We start from the raw sequence: 21,696 nt of genomic DNA, 5'->3' as shown, positions 1-21,696 counted from the left end.
TCCAGTACATATCCAACAGTAGGGGGCGGGTTCGGGGTATCTTTTGTTCATAATTAAACTCCATAAAACCTCCTATCTAACTGGTAAGTACTGCTAGTCGCGGGGTGAGGGTCTAATCGTAGTATTTTTGAACTAAATCTGAATATTTACATGACTGATCTTTCAAGTTAAATATCAGAAAGATAAACGTTGAAACCCATTTTTTTGTATTTTTCCTCTACTGAGATGACGTTTTTGTCTTTCTTCTTTCCTCGGGCAGACGAATGACAACATGATCTGCGACTCAGATTGAAACCGAGAAACACGTATCTCTAGATAATTGGCGATAAACTTGAGTGAGACTGTGCTGTGAATTGTGAAGAAACAAAAGACAGGTCTTATAGAAGCCGCTCTTAGTGAACATCACAAGACGTGAAGTTCAAACAACAGCCCCCAACACATGAGGGTTCATTGTGGAAAATACAGAGTTCACTGCTTATTTATCCCTTCAGTTTTTTTCATTCTAACAGTTCCAATCGGATTTTTCCAGGTCAGCTGTTCTCTACCGAATCGAGCAGATAGTTGTCGAGCATGATTTGATGTGTTTGTTTCTTCCTCTCCCTTTGGCACGGGGTTTTTCTCCGGTTTTCCTCCCTCCGTAAAAATCAACATGTGAGTCGAAGTGTGGTATATTGTAAAATATAGAATGTCCGTGGTAGTGAGTGTAGTGAAAGTTGTCAGGTACGACACAATCGCGGAAGAGGGCGAGCTGCCAAAATAATCAGCCTGCTATACAAATAAAAAGATTATTATTCAACGACAAGTCAAAACCGCAGACAATTTGAGGCGTAACCATATGAGTTTTGGCTTGTTTTTTAATTTTTTCATAAAGAAATTTGATATTAATCAGTTTCTTACGGATTCTTTCAGTTATCGAAAAGTGATGGCGATTGACTGTGTAAGTACAGGCGAACTTTGAATGACTCCATCCAAGTAAAGTGTACTATTTCCTATTAATATAGAAACACGATCGTACATCGTTTTTGTAAGTTTGTTTTGTTTTGTTTGGTGGGTGTTGTGTCTGTTCTGGAAAGTTTTCGTGTGAGTGTGGAAACGCTTTGTAGTACAGTCACGGCACGGAAGTGACGACTTAAGATAACGCAATCGCCATGCCCAAGGTCAACTTCTTATCAATCAGAATGCTTCCTACACGGCACGCATGACCACTTCCGTTCGTGAACTTTTCAAGTCTTCACAAAATTTACTGCCTCCTCAAATTGTCGACTTTTGCAATGCTTTTGACTGTACTTTTCACATGAACGTTACTGTATTTTTATGCGCTCACGCTTCACGGGCACCAGCTCCGAAGGGAACCTCGCTTACGAACGGAAAGCTAATTTGTCATTACAGCGTTCTGTCTGGCAGAACATTGTGGGGAGCCGTTGAAGGGTGGTCAGCGGGGGTGGGAGCATTGACGTGTATGGGGGTCCGTGTTGATGTTATGGCTGGGTGCTGGGGGACCGGGAAGGCCCCCGCACCGCAAAAGAATGCCCAGCAGACTGTCGGCATGCTCTTATCTTAGGCTAATGCGACGAGCTAATGTCACGAAATTCTTTAGGGGCAGATAGTACGTACGACTTTAAGCTGCAATGCCAGTGGGCATTGCCATAGGGAGGAATAGGCCACGTGAACTAAATAACAGTTTACGCAACTGCTTCGTCTAAAGAGGGGTCTAGGGTGACGTGATCCTGCAACTGCAGTCGAATAACGTCGCGGTCACTCTGCAAATGACCAATCCCAATCGGAGACCAAATGAATATATCATTTTCCTTACTTTTCCACAATGAATAATATTTTTCACATTCTATGATTTATATGTTGGCTCATAAAGATTTTCGAGTTATCATCGCTCAGAGAAGAGCTATCAAGACCTTTTCTGAAACTGGATTCATGCGCAGGTGAGAAACATATTGTCTGTGTCTTCTCTTGATTAAGATGTTTTTCAGTGAAGCACGCTGTTATTCGCGTACCATTTCTGGTCTGGGCCAACTTGTCCTGCGAACTATGTGAAGTGTGCACTTTGTGTAAAACCTATGATGTCACACAATGAAAATTTCATTTAAACTAACGCACTTGGATATTTGTTGTCAAAAAAGTAGAATATTCTTTTAACTTTTCTGGTACTTTTTCTTGGTCATATTTCGATAGTGTTTTGGAGTTTGGATGTGTGTCTGAGATATTAGGTATACATTCTAAGACGACATGTGGAATGCTGTTGATGACGAGAGGTGGTGTTGGTGTTGATAATAGTGGATAAATTACGATGATATACAAGATGATTGCGTTGCTGCTGTCCGATGATGGATGATGGCATGAGTGGCTGGCTGATGATGGAATGGATGATGATGACGTTTTATACAAAATGATGCGGATGTCGTGTTTCATGTGACAGGATGGAGATGATGGGTGGTGGTTTATGACTAGTGTTGATCAAATATATGGGTGTAAATGTGATACACACGATGACGTGGACATGCTGTGATGAATTGAGATGATGGTGTCGTGGGTGATGATAGTGTATATATGTAGTGAGGATCGTATACAAGATGCATGTGTGTGATGCGTCTGTTGATGCGATGGAGATTATGTGGTGGTGAAGTAATGATGTGAGACGGTTAGACAAAATGAGGCGGATGCTGTTGATGACGATGAGAGATGATGCGGATGTTGTTGATGATCACGAGAGCTGATGACAGACTGTTGGATATATAGTATTCATGGGAAATAGAAGATGAATGCGGCTGTTGATGATGATGATTATGATGATCGACATGGCGTGGTAATGACATCCAGGGACCAGAAGATGTTCGGCTGTTTGTTGATGTTGATGATGATGCTGATGACAGTGTTGATTTGATCATGGATATAGGACAGATATGCGTACTGTTTGTTTGATGACTGAGGAATACTGAAGCGAGATGAACAGTGTTGGTAATGATCATAGGGAATGAAGAACAGAGATGCGCACGCTGTTTTGCCTTGTTATGACATGTTGATGATGATGCTGATTCGACAGTTGTTTGAAATGATTCATGGGGATAGAAGATGAGGCGGCTGTTGTTTGTATGTACATGAACAAAACATATACGAATCCTTCATCACAATACGTTTTCCATTGCATGGGGGGGGGGGCCGGGGCGCCCCCCCGGGGTTGGGGGGTGGGTTGGTGTGGGGTTGAGGGACGGTGCGAGTGACTCTTTGGTCTTAAATGGGCGGGGGGGCCGGCGGTTCTCTTCGTTATTGCCCAACTAAGCACAAGCATACTACAAACAGTACGAACAACAAATCCAAAAAGGCACAATCATTTGTATATCCAATCATCTACAACAATTGCCGAGTAATAATTCTAGAACTACTCCAAAAACACGTCGCCGCTGATCACACTGTGTGTCTGATTGTTCTCGCACAGCGACCTCCCACAACTGTCGACCGAGGATCTGACAACCTCAAGAAGATGCCTCTACTGGCTTAAAAAAGAGGCCGACGACACGGGTGGTGGGAACTGGCTTTCTCTTCTTTCTTGTCTGTGACACCCTCCTGTTCTGGTCACTGTGTGGGGTCCACTGGCAGATAGGTTTAAAAATCTCGATTCGAGGTCGAGAGATCCATACTACAAACTCAACCGCGCCCGGGTCAACTCGTGCTCTAGTCTGACTAGCGTCAAAACACATAAACGAACAGGTCTAATAGTCTTGTTGGTGGTTGATCAGTAGCGCTGACCGAGACTTCTTTGAGTTATGTCGCGTCAACTCACACTAGTCATGCCACGCGTCTGCGAAGAAGTATGAAAAAACAACCGCAGGGCCAGAGTCCCAGTCAGTGTGTGTCAGAGACCGCTCAGGGGGGGAGGGTGAAGCTGATAAACGGTCTGATGAGTAAGCTGAACAAGATATGAGCCGTTTGGCAACTGATGGCATGGGAGAGCTAGGGTGCAAACATCATGCAGTGGGGGGGGTAAGACATCCACACCACACACCGACATGATAAATATAGAGAACCGTAAAAAAAAAACAGCGATAGACAATGAGTGGACCCGGGTTCAGAAGGTGACGATGGAGGTGGTGGGGCAGTGTGGGGGGACAAACATGTACACACACCGAACATACGAACTAGACAAGAGCACGGCGGCGACAGCGCGGCCACAGACCCGGGCTGGGATCGGAAACACAGACTGGGAATAGGAGGACGGACAGGATCTCGGGTGGGGTGTGTTTGAGGTGGTTAGATACCGACGGCCACCGGGGGCGGAGCCCAGGGGCAGTGGGGGCCACTCAGGGTGTGGATCAGGGTCATGCCTGATGGGGTGGTATGTTGCGCCTACAGACACATATGTCACTCAACAAAGACTTCATATCTCAGAAATGACCGTGTCCTAAAGAAAAGTATTACGCTCACTAGGTCGATTAACAGAACTGACTTACTATACGACAGTGGCTATATCAGCTTTGCGAACACAATTCACCATTACCCCACTTTCAATACTAACTACTCTAATTTTGACTCTTATTTTGTAAGGTGCTGAAGTAACATTACGGACGCGCGGTATGTACACGGGAACGACCTCGGGTGAAAACACCCAAGCAAACTGTACAAGCGAGCGTATCGAAGAAAAGGTCATTCAATAACTACGACTGGCACCCGTGCAAGTCAAGACAAACAACCCCGACATATCCGACCCTCCCCTACAGAGTCTGGGTCCATATATCAATTGGACCACTCATAGCCTGCACAGGGATGATACGGACCATGGCTTGGAAGACATGGATATTACTGCCTCCTACGCATGTAGAATGGTGCTCGACTCAATGTCTCAGTCACACCTAATCCGAGAGGAGTGGTATGTCAAGATAACGACAAAGTTCGTTTATTCTACGAGCACTTTGGGTTTATATTATTAATTATTATTGTAGCATTATTATTACTTATAATTATTATTTGACATTATTATTGTGTAACAACATTTTGTAAAAATTTTGTAACATAAACGCAGCGTTCCAAAACTTACAAAAACTCAAAGTGCTGGCCAGCGGAAAGATCGATTCAGCATGTAAAAGCCTGATCTACACATTGCCATCGGTCCCAATTTTTATTAACGCTACTGAAAATATTTATAATGCAAATACACTTGTTGAAAGTTGAAAAGATTCGTATATCACGTCAAGGTCAACCGTTCTGGCAATCACAGCACAGCGTTCAACACCACTAATTTACTATATTATGCTTTCGCGACACACAGGAACCCAGCTATATTTAGTCAGTACTTTTGCTCTTTATAGGTCCTTTCTTGTGCGCAGATCGACTTACAATCTTAAGCTTATTATAAACCGAAAAGCTAACCCCCAAACTGAATCGCACACCAACCAACATAAACCCATACAAACGTAAACAATATAAGCCGGTTTCTGTGCGCGACACCGTCAAGATCGTGATGCAAATTATAGGAAACATATGCACGTTATGATAGATAAATAGGTTCTGACTTGACGTTGTTTGCAGATCGAGGCTGGTTTGTCTGTCATCAATTACGACAGACCCGAAATTGAACGTAATAACAACTGACCACCTCCTCAATACATCCACCACACAGACCTCGTCAAGGATCACAAAACTACAAGTAACATCTCATAGCTCCAGCTGCAGCAGCAGTTCACAACAACATGTATAGACCGGTAAGTACCGAACTTCATTTGCAGCCAGTAAACATCGACAAGACAATACAATCGTTTTACCTCGCGAATATTTTAATTTCCCCCAAGGCTGTCAATCTAATCCTCAGGCAGCCCAAGCTGTATTATGGCGTGACAACATGACATTTGGTTTCAAAACGCTCTATACACTTGCGTGACGGATGCCCTATCTTGGACTGCAATGTGGACCTATGTTTCTCGTTTTTCTCGATATACATATATCTGTCTGTAAGATCTGAAGCGATGTATGAAGTCTTTGATTTAGTTTTTTTTCATGCTGTAGAATAATCGCGTAACTGAATTGGCATCTTCGTGGTTTTCTGGCTGTGGCGTGATCGCTGACTACCACTAGGAATATAAGAGTGATCGCGTGACATGGACATGGCTCATTTTATCATTTTCCTAAACTACATTCAGGGTTCAAGAACAATTTCCAACAAACTCTACACGAACAGCAAAAAATCTGTCTATCCCAAAGGGACAGTCTACAAAAACACAAAAATCCCAACTAGAAAAACAAATCTGAGAATGAGGAACCGTATCTGGTCAGCTGACGGGAACTATCCTATGAGGAGCATACACAGTCTCTTTTCAAAGACTTACCTCGTGAGCACGACAGAAGATGATACGTCCTTGGTAGCCTGTTAGTGAGTAACATTATTAAATATGAAGGTTACCCAACCGGACTCCCGAAATTCAAAACGCATAAATATTGTTTAGATTTAAATTTGGTTTTACATCCTACCCACAGTCCCTGCAATCAAAGTGAATAACAGCTTAACAAGTACTTTTTTGCAGTGGAATGGTTGGATGATCCACTGTAATCGGCTGCAGAAGAGCTTGGCAACGCCTTATTTACTGTTGTGCGCTGTCAAACGCGATTACAAATGGTGATTCAGTGTGTTCCAAGGTACATGCTTCAATAATCTGCTTTCAGGGGAAGTTCAAGAACTTGATGGATGAAAGTTATTTTCAAGAAAAAAGTCCAGAGCTTGAGCACTTTGACTGATCAGTTGTCGTTCGAGACTGAAACGATTGGTAAGCAAACCATATTTCTTGCTACGACAGAGTCTCAAGAAAAACCTTGACTTTTGGGTCCAGTTTGACTGTAGTATCGTATTCACTGATACCTTGCAGTTTAATCATATAATTCCTCACTCGTCGACTTGGCTTGTGTTAGCTGTGCGCTAGCAAACATTGATTCTTCCACAAAAGACTTTGTGTGTTGAGTGCTTTCATCGGCAAATCATGCTGTAGGGCACCTTTTAATATGCTGATGCGTAAGATCCGGATGAAGTGCTGGTGACACGCCAATCACGGAAAAACGGTGCTAAAGCCTTAGAAAATACCAATCCACTGCCATTTCTATACAGTAGCTGTCGAGGCTGAGCGCAAAGACTTTGTTTTACCTAGGGGAGAACAAAAATCACTATCGCGTGTGAATTTTCGAGAAAAATTCGCAATTTATATACCAGTTCACAAACGCAACGCCACAATGTTTGTTTCCCCAAGGGAGACCAATATTAGATGATGATCAGTAATGAAAAGCTATTCTAGACAAGAGAGTCGGCGATTAAGTTGTGAATTTTTCACTGGACTACCAGTCCCTTATCTATCATATACTTGTCTAACAGTAAATTTTAGATGGGGGGGATGTCCAACTGCAACTAACATGTGGCCAACCTTCGCTCAATATTGACTACATGCAGTAATCTCTGTGTAATTGCCGAAAGATGTTGTCTAATGTCTTCTTTGCTCTTTTTGCTTGTTGGTCCTCTTCCTGTTTTTCCCGCGAGCGTCATGTTTCCCCTGTCCCGCCCTCCGCCGTGCTGCTTGACGGCTTCCTCCCGCGGCGCGCCCCGCTGTTACCTCAGCTGTCCAACGCAACAGGAGATTTGCAGGTCTATGAATTCTCTCTTATGAACTTTTTAATCCACTAAATAGTGAGTTGTACGGGATTACCCCGAGTTGCAGGGCTTCTTACAGTGTCTCCCACGCACCCCGTCCCCCGTCCCGCCCAACCCCCCCACCCCAACGATCATTAGTGATTTATGTGGTCTTTTATATGATACATAAGCAATAGCAATACAATAATCTTTTTTATATAGCAATATATGTACCAAACGAGCGAGCGTCTGTCGAGGTGTCACCATAGTAAAAAGGAGGTAGGGAGGGAGGGGAACGTTTGTTGTTACCTGCTTGCGACTGAATCAACCATTCTTTTCTTCCTAGAACAAAATAATGCCACGCCAGGCCTCTATTCAAGCAGCTACTGCTAGCGACAAGTCCTAAAGCAGAAGAATATCAGTTACACACCATCGTCAACAAAATAAATGCTAGCACATGAGTCACGAACCGCGTCATCCTGGACTACCAAAAGGCGAACCAGACTTCTTATTGGCACTAATGGGAAAAGTATCTTTGAACTCTTGCACTCAGAGATCTCGTCTGTAACTTAGACAATTTCATTGGACATGGGCGACGAAAGCCCAATCAAATAAATGAGCTCGACTATACGGCTTACCAGTCTTCAAAGGCGACCTCCTGGACGGCACTGCACCGCAAATTCCGGCAACTACTTAACATTAGGCCCTACTTAGGGGGTACTGTAAGGGGATGGATGTCCGCCTGCTGTACGAAGAAGGACTTTTTACCCTGCTCGACACTGCATTGGAAGTCGGATGCTCGAGTTATAATTTATTTTAGTCTGAAATAGAATAGTCAATACTTTACAAAAGATGGACCGCCATGCGATTCCATTTAGTCCCCAAAAATTTTCATGTGCTGCAACCCCGTCCAGATATCTCAGATATACCGACTCTTTGTACTGTCATTATCCCTATTACCCAAATTACATTTCCGTTGAGCGGTTTTTTATGTGTGGGGATATACCTTACTACGCAATGTGATGTGGATGAATGACTCGATCTCGACATGGAAAGTCCATTTAGCAGTGTCGTGCGTAAGGCAGTAACGTATGTTTCCCACTATAGAAAATTCTTTTTGACTACATGCCAAAACAGTAAAGTCTTAGGAGCGATTGAGGTTGCACAACCATGGTATAGCGCTTTGGAAAGGCTGAAAGGCTCTGGCATAATTTAACTTTCTTGCTTTACGAGTCATCGAACACCCAAATATTAGGCGAGCCCGTTTCAGGTCGTATCTAAAGCATGGACACTCTAAATTTAAGCATTAATTACTTTTTCTTTCTATGCGACTCTGTTAAGTATGTTCTTGGCTCTTTTTCTGCCGCCCCAAACCCCCGCCAACGCCCCACACCCCACCACGACAACACCACGCACCACCCCCACCCCCAACCAGCTCCCAAGCCCCTCCCCCCCCCTCCCGGCCGCAGCCCCCCCTCGGCCCGACTTCCGAGAGCCCACGTGGCTGGTCTGGGTTTTGTTGTTCGTGTCCCCGGCCAGACGGACACACCCCCACCCCCCCACCAAGAACCCCTCCCGTCCCCCCCCCCCCACCACGCCGTTCCCCCCCCCCCCCCCCCCTCCCCCGCCACCACACCTCCTCCGCCCCTCCCGCCCCCCCCCCCACCCCGCACAACCCACCCACCCCCCCCCCCCGCCCCCCCACCATCACGTCCCCGTCCTCCAGCCTCCGACCCCGCCCCCCCCCTCGCCCCCCCCCCCCCCCCCCCCCCGCCCCCTCCCCCCAAACCGCCACCCCCCCCCTCCCCCCTTTCCCCGGCCCCTACCCCCTCCGCCCCCCCTGCCCTCCATCCACCTCCCCGCCCCGCCCCCTCCCCATCCAGACCCACCGCCCCTCCACCAGCACACCGCCCCTACCCCCCATCCACCCCCCCCCCCCCCCCCGACTCCCTCCCAAACCCCGTCCCTCCCCGCCCCCTCCCCTGTCCTCCCGACCCCTCCTCCTCCCCCTCCCTCCTCCCCCCTCCTCCACCCGGCATCCGCCCGCTTCTAAACCTCCCCCTCGGTATTCTATCCTCCCCACATCGCCTCCTTCCCCCAACCCTCGTCCCCCCCCCCCCTCTCGCCCACCCCTAAATCGCCCCCCCCTGCTCGGGCCACCACTGCCCGTCCGGCCGCCCCTATCCCTTCTCATTGCCCCCTACCTCGACCTCTTCGCCCTCCTCCCCTGCCTCTTACACCGTCCCCCCCCCTGGCGCGCCACATTCCCTGCCCCGAGGCTCTTGTTCTCAGCCTTCTATGATAATTACCTTGGGGTCGATGGCTCTTCGCTCCCGCTTGCTTCTGGCTTCTCTTTGCGATAGCGAAACCTACGACCGAAAAGCCAACTGGTGGGCAGATTGTGAGACACGTAGAAGAGCGTAATAGCATTTTAGGGAGACGAGGCAAATATACGTCCTTTTTGAGAAGAGGTATAGAGAGAGAAATTATGGCGTTGGAAACTTGAATTTTTGCCTTCATGATTTATCACTAGATAAATCAATTCTTATTTTACCGGTTTCATCCTGTTTGACACAATACGGCAGAATTATACGAGTGGGTAAAACCTTTCGCGCCTAACTTGGAAATGGCTTTGATTGAAGCGCTGTGATTGGACCATTTCAGATTACTGTACTAGCATTATGATTGGTTCAAACCGGACGCCATTTGAGGGTTGGATGCTGGAAGTAAAATCCACTTCTACGAAATTTACTGGGTGAAAAAATTATCGTACAAAAACCATTTAAAAACAAAATTTTTGCGAAATTCGCTTCTCACGGTCAAGCATAGGAAATAATAATTGAAGATAGGTAGATATTTCCAAAACAACGTTACCCAGTAGTCCAAAACTATATAACATAGATAATGATACAGCTTCTCATTAATCACATTATAGGTAACTGTCCAATTATTTTCTTAATTGGACAGTCTTGTTGATATGGGATTAATTAGCAGCTATATAATTAAAGGTAAGGGATTTTATGCTGTCCAATCGAAATAATAGACTTTGAAAAAATTCCTCTGACTGCCAAATTTTGTAGTCTTGGACAATTTTGTTGTCCGCGTCCAATTAATTCTTAATTGGATAGCATGAGTCCTATAACATATAATAATGCCATCTCTAGGCCCAGACTGATATTATTTAAATAAATTAGAAATAAATCCAATGGCACGAGAATCGATGGTGAACTTGTGCTGGAGTATTTACACGGGATATAAAAATTATAAGGTAATGAAATATTTTTACTAGTAATACATGTAAAATATATATAAAGAAATTCCTTTAATAAAGTGGAAATTCTTTCTGGTTTAGTCTTGAGAAAATGTTTTAGTCTCGAGGAGGGCGATATTTTAGGTTGTGGAAATATGAATGTTGTTCCCCACCTTCCCCTCCCCCCTAAGGTAGTTTCGCGTGAGTTTATTGTAACTAAACACCAGTCCTTACCGGTCGGGCAAAAAACACGTCCTCAAAATGGAGGCATGGGTGGTTGTGTTGCAACAGAATGAAACCAAAAAGCCTCACTATATTGCAATTATTTCGAACCCTTTCGGAAATTCATTGGTCGAATATTATAAAACCATTACTCATTTCATTCATACTATGAATTTCAGAGGTTTTCTTTGAGTTTTAGCAGTTTTTCCTCAGCGTTTTAAGGTACTAATGCTATCTTACTGTCTTGAGTAATTCAGTTATGGGAAGTAACAAACTTGTTCACTGTAGTACGTACACTTTAGTTTCTTATTCTTATTACAATAGTATTTATACTCTTCTTATCACAGAATATGTCATGTAGAGAACCCAGAAGTAGGTACAGGGTCAAAACCTTCCTTAAATGGCCAAAATAATTCGCGATAAACGTTGAGGAGGAGAATGAGGTAAGTGGAAACCAACAAATCTAAGAAAATTAATGTCAACATTTCCTCTTGTATATGAGTTTTCATCCCTGTTGCTTGGATATGAAAACCTATCGAGAAAGGAATCCAATGTCTTGTACACGTTGAACAAGAAATATTTTAATATTCTACTTCATCTGTATTCATTTAAATCTTTGGACCTCATAATATTGGACCTCGATTTCCCCAAACCGTCCACAAACATTTAATCTAAACTCGTGCGAACTTATACAAACTTGTCACCATTCACCAACTATTTTCAAGAATGAATGTTAGAAATCTTATCTCTGTGACATTATTGGAGACAGTTTGCAGGAAGAAATTATTCTAGATTGATCAATTTATTCGTATTTCATTAGATAAGCTGCTTTGGGCAACATATGATTTTATTATTCTTGATTGCTGAGCGTGAAAGAAAACATGTTTACAACTCATAGATTCTGAATAAATATACCATCAATTCTGATCGACACGTTTTTTTCATTGCTTGTTCAAATTACTCAAAAGAATGTTCCTGAAAAATAAAAAGTGGATTAATGTTATTTATTTCATTTCATACGAAAAACTTACGAAATGAATTAAGATTTCCCAATATTCGCATTATTATCTATCCAGCTTGCATATAACTGTCAAAACAGTCTTGACAAGGTTAAACAAAACCTGCTCCTCAAGTCATTGAATGGATTTTTAATCAAGCTTGTGACTTTTCTCATTGGGCATCCAATAAATCGCTTTAAACAGCAGGAGATATAAAAATTCTGTTCCTGAATGCATTAGTTATTCAAAGTGGACTAATTGTCATATCTTGTTTATATCCGCACTTGCAGACTGTTTTCCTTTTCAATATTATATTAAGCCCATGCAGGGACCGTGGAGCATATTATGTTTTTGGGGGGCTATCGACCACTGAAGGCTGGAGTAACTAGGGGGCCCCTTGGAAATTTTGAAATCACGACTCTCGGAAATGCGATTTCCAGCATTTTGAGGGACATTGGAAAAATATTTTTGTACTAAATTCATGGAAATATTGCGCAAAATTTAAAATGGCGACCAAATTATTGGGGGGGCTATAGCCCCCCAGCCCCCCTGCTCCTTGTTCCCTGCCATGTGTTAAGTAAAAATGCCAAATTTTACAATTCATTCCTCACAGATTATGTTGAACGAATTCTCATAGGTTTTCTCTTGGTACATGTCATATCTATATCATTGAAATCATTAAATAAATTTAAAACACTCATTAATAATTCATAAGGTTATGGTCCAATTGCAGCCACCATACGCTTCACGTGCATGAACCTTTATACTCGATAAAGTCCTCTTCATTAGTATTCAAGTGATTTTATATAAAGACACATGTGATCTTTATATAAAGACCACTCGAATACTATGAGGATGATTTCATCAGGGATGAAGTATACATCCAAGTTTAGATGAAGACATAGAGCTTCATCAAGGTCATAGTCAACCCTAATGATCTTTGACTAACGTGCCTGTCTTTGCCTTGGCATGCAATATCCAACGTGTGGGAGCTTCTGTTGAATCTGGTTGCGCATGCCCGTGACGTCAAATCTCTAACAAAGTATAAAAATCCATGTTCGTGACGTGTATGGTGGCTCCAGTTGAACCAAAATCTTATAAATTGTTCATGAGTATTTTAAGCAGTTCAAAAAACTCGTAGATTGTGTTTTATCAGGTATAAAAGCACTCGGCTACGCCTCGTGCTTTATACCTGATAAAACACTCCTACTCATTTTCGTCCTACTCTACACTACATAATTTTAGTGACATGCACCAATGCTGTAGTATGTGTTAGCATATTAAATGAAGGGGTGAAAATAAAAATGGCCTAAGTGACTTTTTGGGATATTTTTTTTCAAATAGCCTAAAATAAACAAAACTACCAGCAAACAGCCTCTTTTGGTTTATATGTGAATGTTTAGTATTCATTTTTCATGATTTTGATCTGAAAAGTAGAAAAACGCTCCTTAATTACTCATTGGCTTTGCTTGACAACCTATCATCCGTCCGTGAACTAGTGTATATTTGCATATCCCTTGATGCCTTAAGTGAATTGCATTAACAGTCTGCTGTGTGTTCAAGCAGAAACTTTAATTCGATTTTGTCATTGTAAGTCTATTTAATTGCAGCTTCTCTTATTTTTACAAGAGCATGGTATTTTTTGGCACAAATCTATTTATTCGGCTTTGCAGGAAGCTACATGTCCTTTAAATGCGTGTGTGCTGAAGCAGAAATTTTAATATAATATGGAAAAAAACCATTGCAGTACTATGAAACCATTGTGTGCTCAAGCAGAAATTTTAATATAATATGGAAAAAAAATTGCAGTATTTTTTCAGCTTGATGACCAATGCTGTAATATGTGTTAGCATATTAAATGTATGGGCTGTCTCATTCTAATTATTGTTTTTTCTTAGTGTCTTGAAAATTTTGAAGTGTGGCGCAAATGACCTCACTTCCTTTGAATCCCTGAAAATTGCCAGGAATGCTATCGCTTGATGGCGGACTCAAAGGGCCAAACTTTACCCGCTAAATACAACATCTTCCCAATCTCTTATTGAAAGAGAATTTGGACAGTAAACTATATTGCATGTCTAGTTTTATATGGTACAATTTCCAGGGATGGTGTCATTTTCGTAAGACTAATACTTAAGACTGAATAATAAAACCCTTGGAAAACTTTAAATATTTTTTAAAGTTTGATATAACAGAGTGCAAACCATATACATGTATCTGTGAAAGGGGACAAAAACTAAATAGCACTAAACACAACTATTTCTTTTGTTTTCAATTGTTTCATTGGTGCTATTTTGTACTAATTGCCCTATTTCACTATGACGTCAAATCAAAACAATCTATTGTTTAAACGCAAAGGATCATGGTCATGGGAGGGGTTCAAATCAACGCAAATTCACCAAAAGTTGTTTTAAAACCTGTATCAATCCACGAAGAGAAGTAGAATAGCCAGCAAACGCTCAGAATATTTTTTAGTACATATCAACACATATTATATCTGAAAACCAGGCCATTTTAGATTAAACTGTTTCGCTAAGAGCAAATTTTGTTGAATTTTCTATTGGATTTAGTGTTTCTGTCCCCCACATAAACAAGCATTGACATCATAGTGAAATAGGGCAATTAGTTAGTACTACTTCAAGGATATATGGTTTGCACTCAGATACTTAAATACCAGTAGCAATTTAAATTTAAATCAAAGATTTTTATTAATTACAGGTAAAATCTAATGGGGAGTTGTCAGATTCATCATCGTCATCATCATCATCATACACCACTTCATCACCCTCGTCATCTTTTTCATCATCATTGCCATCATCTTCAAGCCCCGAAGCATCAACTGATAGTCCCTCTACCTTCTCTTCCAAGAGAAGTATTTCTTCATCAGAACTAGAACAGCTAGTTATTCCCACAGTTGCACCAGCCACTCCTCATTTTGACACAGAAACCATTACTTCAACTTCATCAGTTATCGTTAGTGTCACTGAATCCAGTCATCAAGAAAAGATGCCTGTAGAAGAGCCAGCACCCCAGCAGGAATTTTTATTGGCATCTGGCATCAAGCCTGAGGGAATAAAAACATGTAAAAGTGAAGAAAAGGGAAAGAATGCTGAGATACAAGAAATCAAAGGTGCTGAAGAGAAACTTATTCAAGATGAAACTGCACCTGAAAAACCACAGGAAGAACAAAGGTACATTGTTGTTTTTGCATTATGTTGAGATCAAATATTTCAAGCAAGAAAAAGGTTCAAAATAACAGTAGTTTCCCATCTATCCACACATCTTTTCCTTCCATTCACAAATTCATTCATAAATCACTGATATCCTTTTTGTGTTCAGCAGTGTGGTAACATCATTACCTACCCCTGAAGGTGTACCGGATAAGAAAGATGCTGATTCTTCTGCCAGTGTATTTAAAGATAAAAAAGAGGAAGAACCTAAAGATATAAAAGAGGATACAAAAGACAAAGACGAAAAGGAGGAAACAAAAAGCAAAGAAGAATCTAAGGACAAAGAAGATGACAGTATAACAGCTGAACTAAAACAGGCAGAAGAAGAAACAAAATCCACGTCTGAAGAAATGCCATCATTTGATGAATTCAAAAGACAACACCTACAAGAAGAGGAAAAACAGAAAAATATACTGAAACAGCAAAAGGAAGTCAAAGGGTCTGGCCCTGAAACCATTGATAAACACAAGCCTCGAAAAATCAAACAAAGAAAACAAAATAATTATGCATCACTAGACTGTGGAGCCAAAATACTAAAAGCAAATCCTGAAGCTTCTAATATATTTGCTATTCTTCAAGATAACAGAGACTTATATATGTTGAATCCCTGCAGTGCCAAGATCTGGTTTATCGTAGAGTTGTGTGATAACGTACAAGTCAAGACTATTGAAATTGCAAACTTTGAGTTGTTCTCGTCGACGCCTGAGAGCTTTAAGGTGTACGTGAGTGGGAGGTACCCCACTCGGGAATGGACTCTACTGGGTACATTTCAAGCAAGGCATGAAAGAAATTTACAGAGTTTTCCTTTGGATGAGCCTATTTATGCTAAATACATTAAGGTATGAGATTATTGGAACATTGCATTAATTTATATATGAGATTATAAAATTATAAAATATTTGATATCTAAGGTGCATGCTGATTTGTATGTTACCTTGTAACTTATATCAGAAGACAGACTTGCCTCTTGCGACAAACAAGTATTTCTCTGCACTGTGATATAAATATGCTCTACAGCTTTAGGCATGTTTATATCACAGTACAGAGATAAGGGCACATGTTTTATATTCCGCTACATAGATCGTCGCTTCATTAAACCGTTTTCAACCGTTTTGATTGCAATCTCAATTATACAGGGTTAGCCTCATTTCAGTGTCCAAATATTTACAAATACCAACGGTAAGGTAAAGAATGCACAATTTCAACAATACAAACAATTTAAAATCACGGACTTTGACATGAATGGCATGAATATTGAAAATGATTGCCATACGAAAATCGAGGCTAACCCTGTACATGAGAGAATCGGACCTGGAGTATTGGACCAAAGCTTTATAAATTGTTCATGAGTTTTTAATGGTGTATTAATTGTATATTCTTTCACTATCAGGTTGAGATGCTAAGTCACTTTGGCTCTGAACACTACTGTCCACTCACTTTATTCCGAGTCTTTGGTATAAGCATGATGGAAGAACTCGAAGATCACGAGGCAGATGCCCAAGATGATGCTGATGCGGGTGATGATGATGATGGTGCACAAGTGTTACCTTCCGACCCATCTGTCAAGAACGACGAAAATAAGTCTAAATCAAACATTCTTGCTACTGTTGGGGATACTTTGTTCAATATTGTTAAAGTCGCTGCTAAGAAGCTAACAGGTGCGACAGACAATGAAAAGAATCTTACGGGTGACAGTCATGGAACATCAACTGTGGCTCCTCCATCCAGTATTGTGTCTTCAACAACATTAAAAGAAAAGGGCGATAAACCAAGTATAGTGACATTGATCCCCAGCGATGATGAAGATGACAAAATCCAGGATACAAAACAAAACAATAAAACAACTAATGGCACTAGTTCCACTGAACCTACGAAACCAGAACAGGAAAACGTACGAGATAATACTAATTTTTATGATAAAATCGATCCGGATAGCAACCGAGGTTCAAAGACAGCCTCTGCATTTTCAAGCTGTGAATTATTTGTGCGCATGCTCGGTCATTCGAGTTTCGGGTGCATGATGGGTAAAGTGTTGTACTCCAAGAGAAAGCATCACGGTTTTACCCCTAGGGAGGAGTCACCTGCTAAACAAAAGACAAGTGCAGGAAGCGTAAAGGCACCTCCTGGGAGCGATGGCAGGACAGAGACGAACACTGATAAGGGAAAGGAAGACTCCAAGAAAAACGAAGAAAAGAAGGAAGGAGAGAAAGAAAGTGAAAAGGTGGAAGAAAAAGGGAAGAAAAAGGGGAAAGAAAAATACGATGAGAATATTAAAGAGCCTATTGTACAAAAGGAAGAGAATGGAATTGAAATTATTTCTAAAGATGAAACAAAACAAAAAGAACCTTCGGTAGAGACTAAAGGCTCCTCTGACTTGAACGCAGAAAAAGTAAGCAAAGAAAATGAACAAAAGATCATTAATGGCGTAGTTGATCCAGTCATAATAGTCCAGCCTAGTGAAGTACAACCACCAATCATAAAACCATGTGATGCTAGCGCTGAGAAGAAGGCCACGCCGGTATTGAAAACTGCCTCTATACTAACCACCCACCCCTCTGGTGATATCAAAGAGTCTCAATCCACCCAGACGACAAGTTCTGATATTGAACCTACTTTAAAAACTCTTGAGAAGTCAAAAGAAGAAGCATCGGAATCACAGAACCGTGCAACTATTGATGATGTTTCAAAGATTACACCCGATGTGAAAGACGGAGTCATAATTAGTGAAAATACAGGAAAGGAAAGCATCGATACGAAATCTACAGAAACTATAACAAGTAAGAATGAAGAGACTAAAACAGAGGAAGGCTCTTCTGCATCCTCTATAGTGGACCAATCTTCTTCAGGTGTAAAGGATACATGTACCTCGCTTGATTCGTTAGATAAGTCAATAATCAAACCATCGCTCCCCCCACCGTCCAAGTGTAAAGCACCAAGTATCGAAACACCTAACAAGGACGTTGATGTCTTAGAGTTTAAAATACTGGACAGCGCTGGTAGGGAAGGGACAGCACACCTTGAAAAACCAACGGATACACCGGTTAAACCTGACAAACCTGTTCCTGAACCAGATAAACCAGTTTTGGAGAAGGAACCAATCGAGGATACCAAGGAAGAAAAACCGGATGCCGATTCACAGAGCAGCAGTGAACCTTCTTCAGCTCAAAATACTAGTGATGTGACACGTGCTTCACCAACTGAAGACCTGACTGTATCGAGTTCCAGTGTTGAGCCAACAAAACCAAGTGTTGTTATTCCCGATTCTCCACCAGAGCCACCAACCAACCCCCCTGATGTAAAACCTACTGACTCACCCGAGTCCATAAGCCCACTATCCCCTCCCCCAGTGGATAAACTCCCCATACCACCTCCCCAAAGTAGTATCGAAGCTTCTATTTCAGATGACTTATCGTCGGTACTAAGCAAGGCCCCTAGTAGTGCTACTCCAGGGGCTCAGGGACTTGCAAGCAGTGGGGCTCAGAAGGAGTCTATTTTTATGCGCCTTACCAACAGGATAAAGGCCCTAGAACAGAATCTTACTCTGAGTACGTTGTATATGGAAAAGCTGAACCAAAAGTAAGAACAGCATGTCAAATGATACATTGATTCTTGTAGAATCTTGGTTAAAAGCCGGTTGTAAGCCCTGGGCTTATACTGTTGCCACTCATTCGGAAGGTTTTTTTCATCAGCTTATAATCGGCAGGACTTATTCTGGGGAATGTTATATCCGGGGGGGGGGGGGGAGGGGGGAGGGAGGGCGGACTTATAACCGGCAGGGCTTATATTCGAGGGGGATATAATTTAGGATGAAGAGAACATTTTATTTTCATTGTCTTCCCAATTAATTTTTTATGTGAATCAACGAAATATGCGAGATACTTTGAGAGGTGGACTCATGACCGGATAGGGGTTGAAGGCTTATAACTTGAAGGACCGTTTGCGTTAGCGTACAAGTAAACTCGTGCTTATCTTGAACCCGGGAGGGGAGATGTTATAACCGGATTTTACGATTTTAGAAGTTTTCACTGCGTGTAAAGTACTTGTTGAGTTCGTTACTGAAACTCGAAGCCCAATAGACTTCTGCCAAAACCTCCTTAAAGGTTTCAGAACACAATAAAGACATATATTCCCGCTAGGGACTTTAGGAAGGCTTTGCTGCGAACTCGGCAAGGTTTTACTCGGTCATATCTGCTGTTTGGCGATTGATTGAGTGATTCGTTTATCGAATACTAAATTACCTTCAATCTGATATCATTCCTCAGGTACCGTAAGATTGTCGAGGATATGCAAAAGAATTTGGACAAGAAGGTTAACCTGTTGACTAACGCCACAAGAAAAGCTGAAGCAGTGGTAAGAGAGTCTAGCATATTCGTCCTTTTTTCACGAGGGTAGCACTTAATAGCCAGTGGCTAAGAAACCTGTGGCCCTCATTCGGTGATCGAAGTGGAATTTAGTAGTTGATTTTTGCGGAGGAAGGAAAACCGGAGAACCCGGAAAACCCTCGAAGCACAGGAGAGAACCAACAAACAACTCTACTCATATACAACACCGAACCCGGCGGGACTCGAACACGGGTCGCATTGATGAGATATTTGAGAGTTTTAGATTGGCGTTCACGGCAAATGTGTAACGTCAGTTGATCAGTGAAAAATTCTTTTAAATAACTGAAAAGGAATCGCAAAAAAATCAAAGTAGTAGAAAAACAAAAGAATATTCTGCGCTTGGTGAGAAAGTTTGCAAGAGGTTAAGTAAAATACAGGAAAACGATGAAAACGTGGTCACGTTTGCCGTTTGCGGGAAGAAGAAAAAAGTCAATCTAAAACTCTCTATTGACATGGGCCTTTATCACGGCCTCTTATTCAACCGTTTCAGTATGTATAGTGATATATGTGTATGTATACGAACGTTTTCATTCTTATCCAGCTGATCTGAAATAGTGACGTAGGAATGGAGTCACTGGAAAACTGAGGTGTCATGAAGCCTACAAAAATTGACCAGTGAAAAATAAAAACCTGTCCACTATTGCAATAAAAATGTATAACATTAGTTATTTGGTAACCTGGAAATCCACAAGTGACACCTCAGTTTTACATTGTCTCGATTCTGATTAGCTAACATTTTTTCACAGATCAGCTGGATGGCAATACTAACATGGCGACTTGTGATAAACGTCCTAACATTTTCCGTGTCAGTCGTTCATGACTCTGTATTAATATCTTTATTATTGTTATCAACAGATAAAGAGTCAAAAGGAACAAATATCGGCGTTACAATCCAAGGTAGACGACACTAGCCGCGACATGAAGAAATTTAGCAAACAATTGAAGAGTTTAAACATACAGGTAATGTAAACATTCAATCTTGCTGTTGTTTGGGGAATCATTCTGTTTGGGAATAACGTTTTACTATCTAAGACCATTCCCTTGAGTAGTGTTTCTTCGTTTGCCAGTATTAAGAACAGATTGAGGTAACGTTTTACTAAGACCATTCGTCATTCAGTTATTCTCGGTGGAATATTCACTGAGCCCCCAGTCTTTGATCGTGATTTCTGAGCAAATCACCACAAATATTAGAATAATCAGTAACACAGGTATCCCACAACACGCAACTTACGCAATTGTCTTAAATTACAGGTTATGGAACGACACATCATTGGTTTATTTCTGGAAGTGATCCTCATCATGATCCTGTTCATAGTATTTAGAAGATGGGACCGAGCTAGGATCAGACGGGATATCTTACGGGAATCCCGAATGAACGGGACAATCTTGAGGTCACATTTTCATCTCGATCATACAGAGGACAGAGCGTTAGGAAAAATGCTGAATGGTAAGGAATAGTCCCCTTCACAGTTCCCTGCGCCATCTTGAAAGGTAGCCGTGCCTTTGCATCGAAGCGAGACGAACGGTGAGCTTGCAATGATAGAGACGTGTGAATAATTGTTCAAGGTGCTAAAAACAGCTCCTTATCATTGCAAGCTCACCGTTCATCTCGCTTCGATGCAAAGGCACAGCTACCTTTCAAGATGGCGCAGAGAACTGTGAAGGGGACTATTATGAATAATTTGATATTCTATTCTAATCTTGTGTGGCTTCCTATGGGCATACCAAGGGTTTTCCACCAAGAAGACTGGCCACCAACTCGAATCAACCAATCATCCCTCCCTCACGCCCCTCATCTCCTTAACCATGCGCATTACAAATATAATGCCATTGGGGAGGGGGGGGGGATGAAAGGCGTCCCAGGACCCTGTAAACGCGTACGATTGCATAGAGCGTTGTCACGTGACAAGGTAGCCATATTGGTGTACCAAACAATAGAAACTTTCTGCACAGTATTTGCATAAAAATGGGGTTCATATTCCCGGAGGATAGAAAATGTATTGTT

General features: G+C 41.9%; 1 protein-coding gene across 1 annotated transcript in view; it reads left to right on the top strand.

The window, feature by feature from the left end:
• The window catches only part of LOC116306671 (uncharacterized), a 29,926-nt gene that overhangs the window by 1,294 nt on the left and 6,936 nt on the right, over positions 1-21,696 (top strand). Inside the window, exons 4-9 of the mRNA XM_089024469.1 lie at positions 14,798-15,270; positions 15,419-16,148; positions 16,700-18,885; positions 19,572-19,659; positions 20,547-20,651; positions 20,943-21,138. Coding sequence (XP_088880595.1) covers positions 14,798-15,270; positions 15,419-16,148; positions 16,700-18,885; positions 19,572-19,659; positions 20,547-20,651; positions 20,943-21,138 — 3,778 coding nt within the window. The remainder of the gene's footprint in view (positions 1-14,797; positions 15,271-15,418; positions 16,149-16,699; positions 18,886-19,571; positions 19,660-20,546; positions 20,652-20,942; positions 21,139-21,696) is intronic.

This window comes from Actinia tenebrosa, unplaced genomic scaffold, assembly GCF_029948245.1.
Source record: "Actinia tenebrosa isolate PJP-AT-01 unplaced genomic scaffold, QUT_ActTen_1.0 PGA_scaffold9__36_contigs__length_13948895, whole genome shotgun sequence".
NCBI lineage: Eukaryota > Metazoa > Cnidaria > Anthozoa > Actiniaria > Actiniidae > Actinia > Actinia tenebrosa.
Note: the sequence above shows the minus strand (reverse complement) of the source record. Positions and strands in the feature narration are given on the sequence as shown.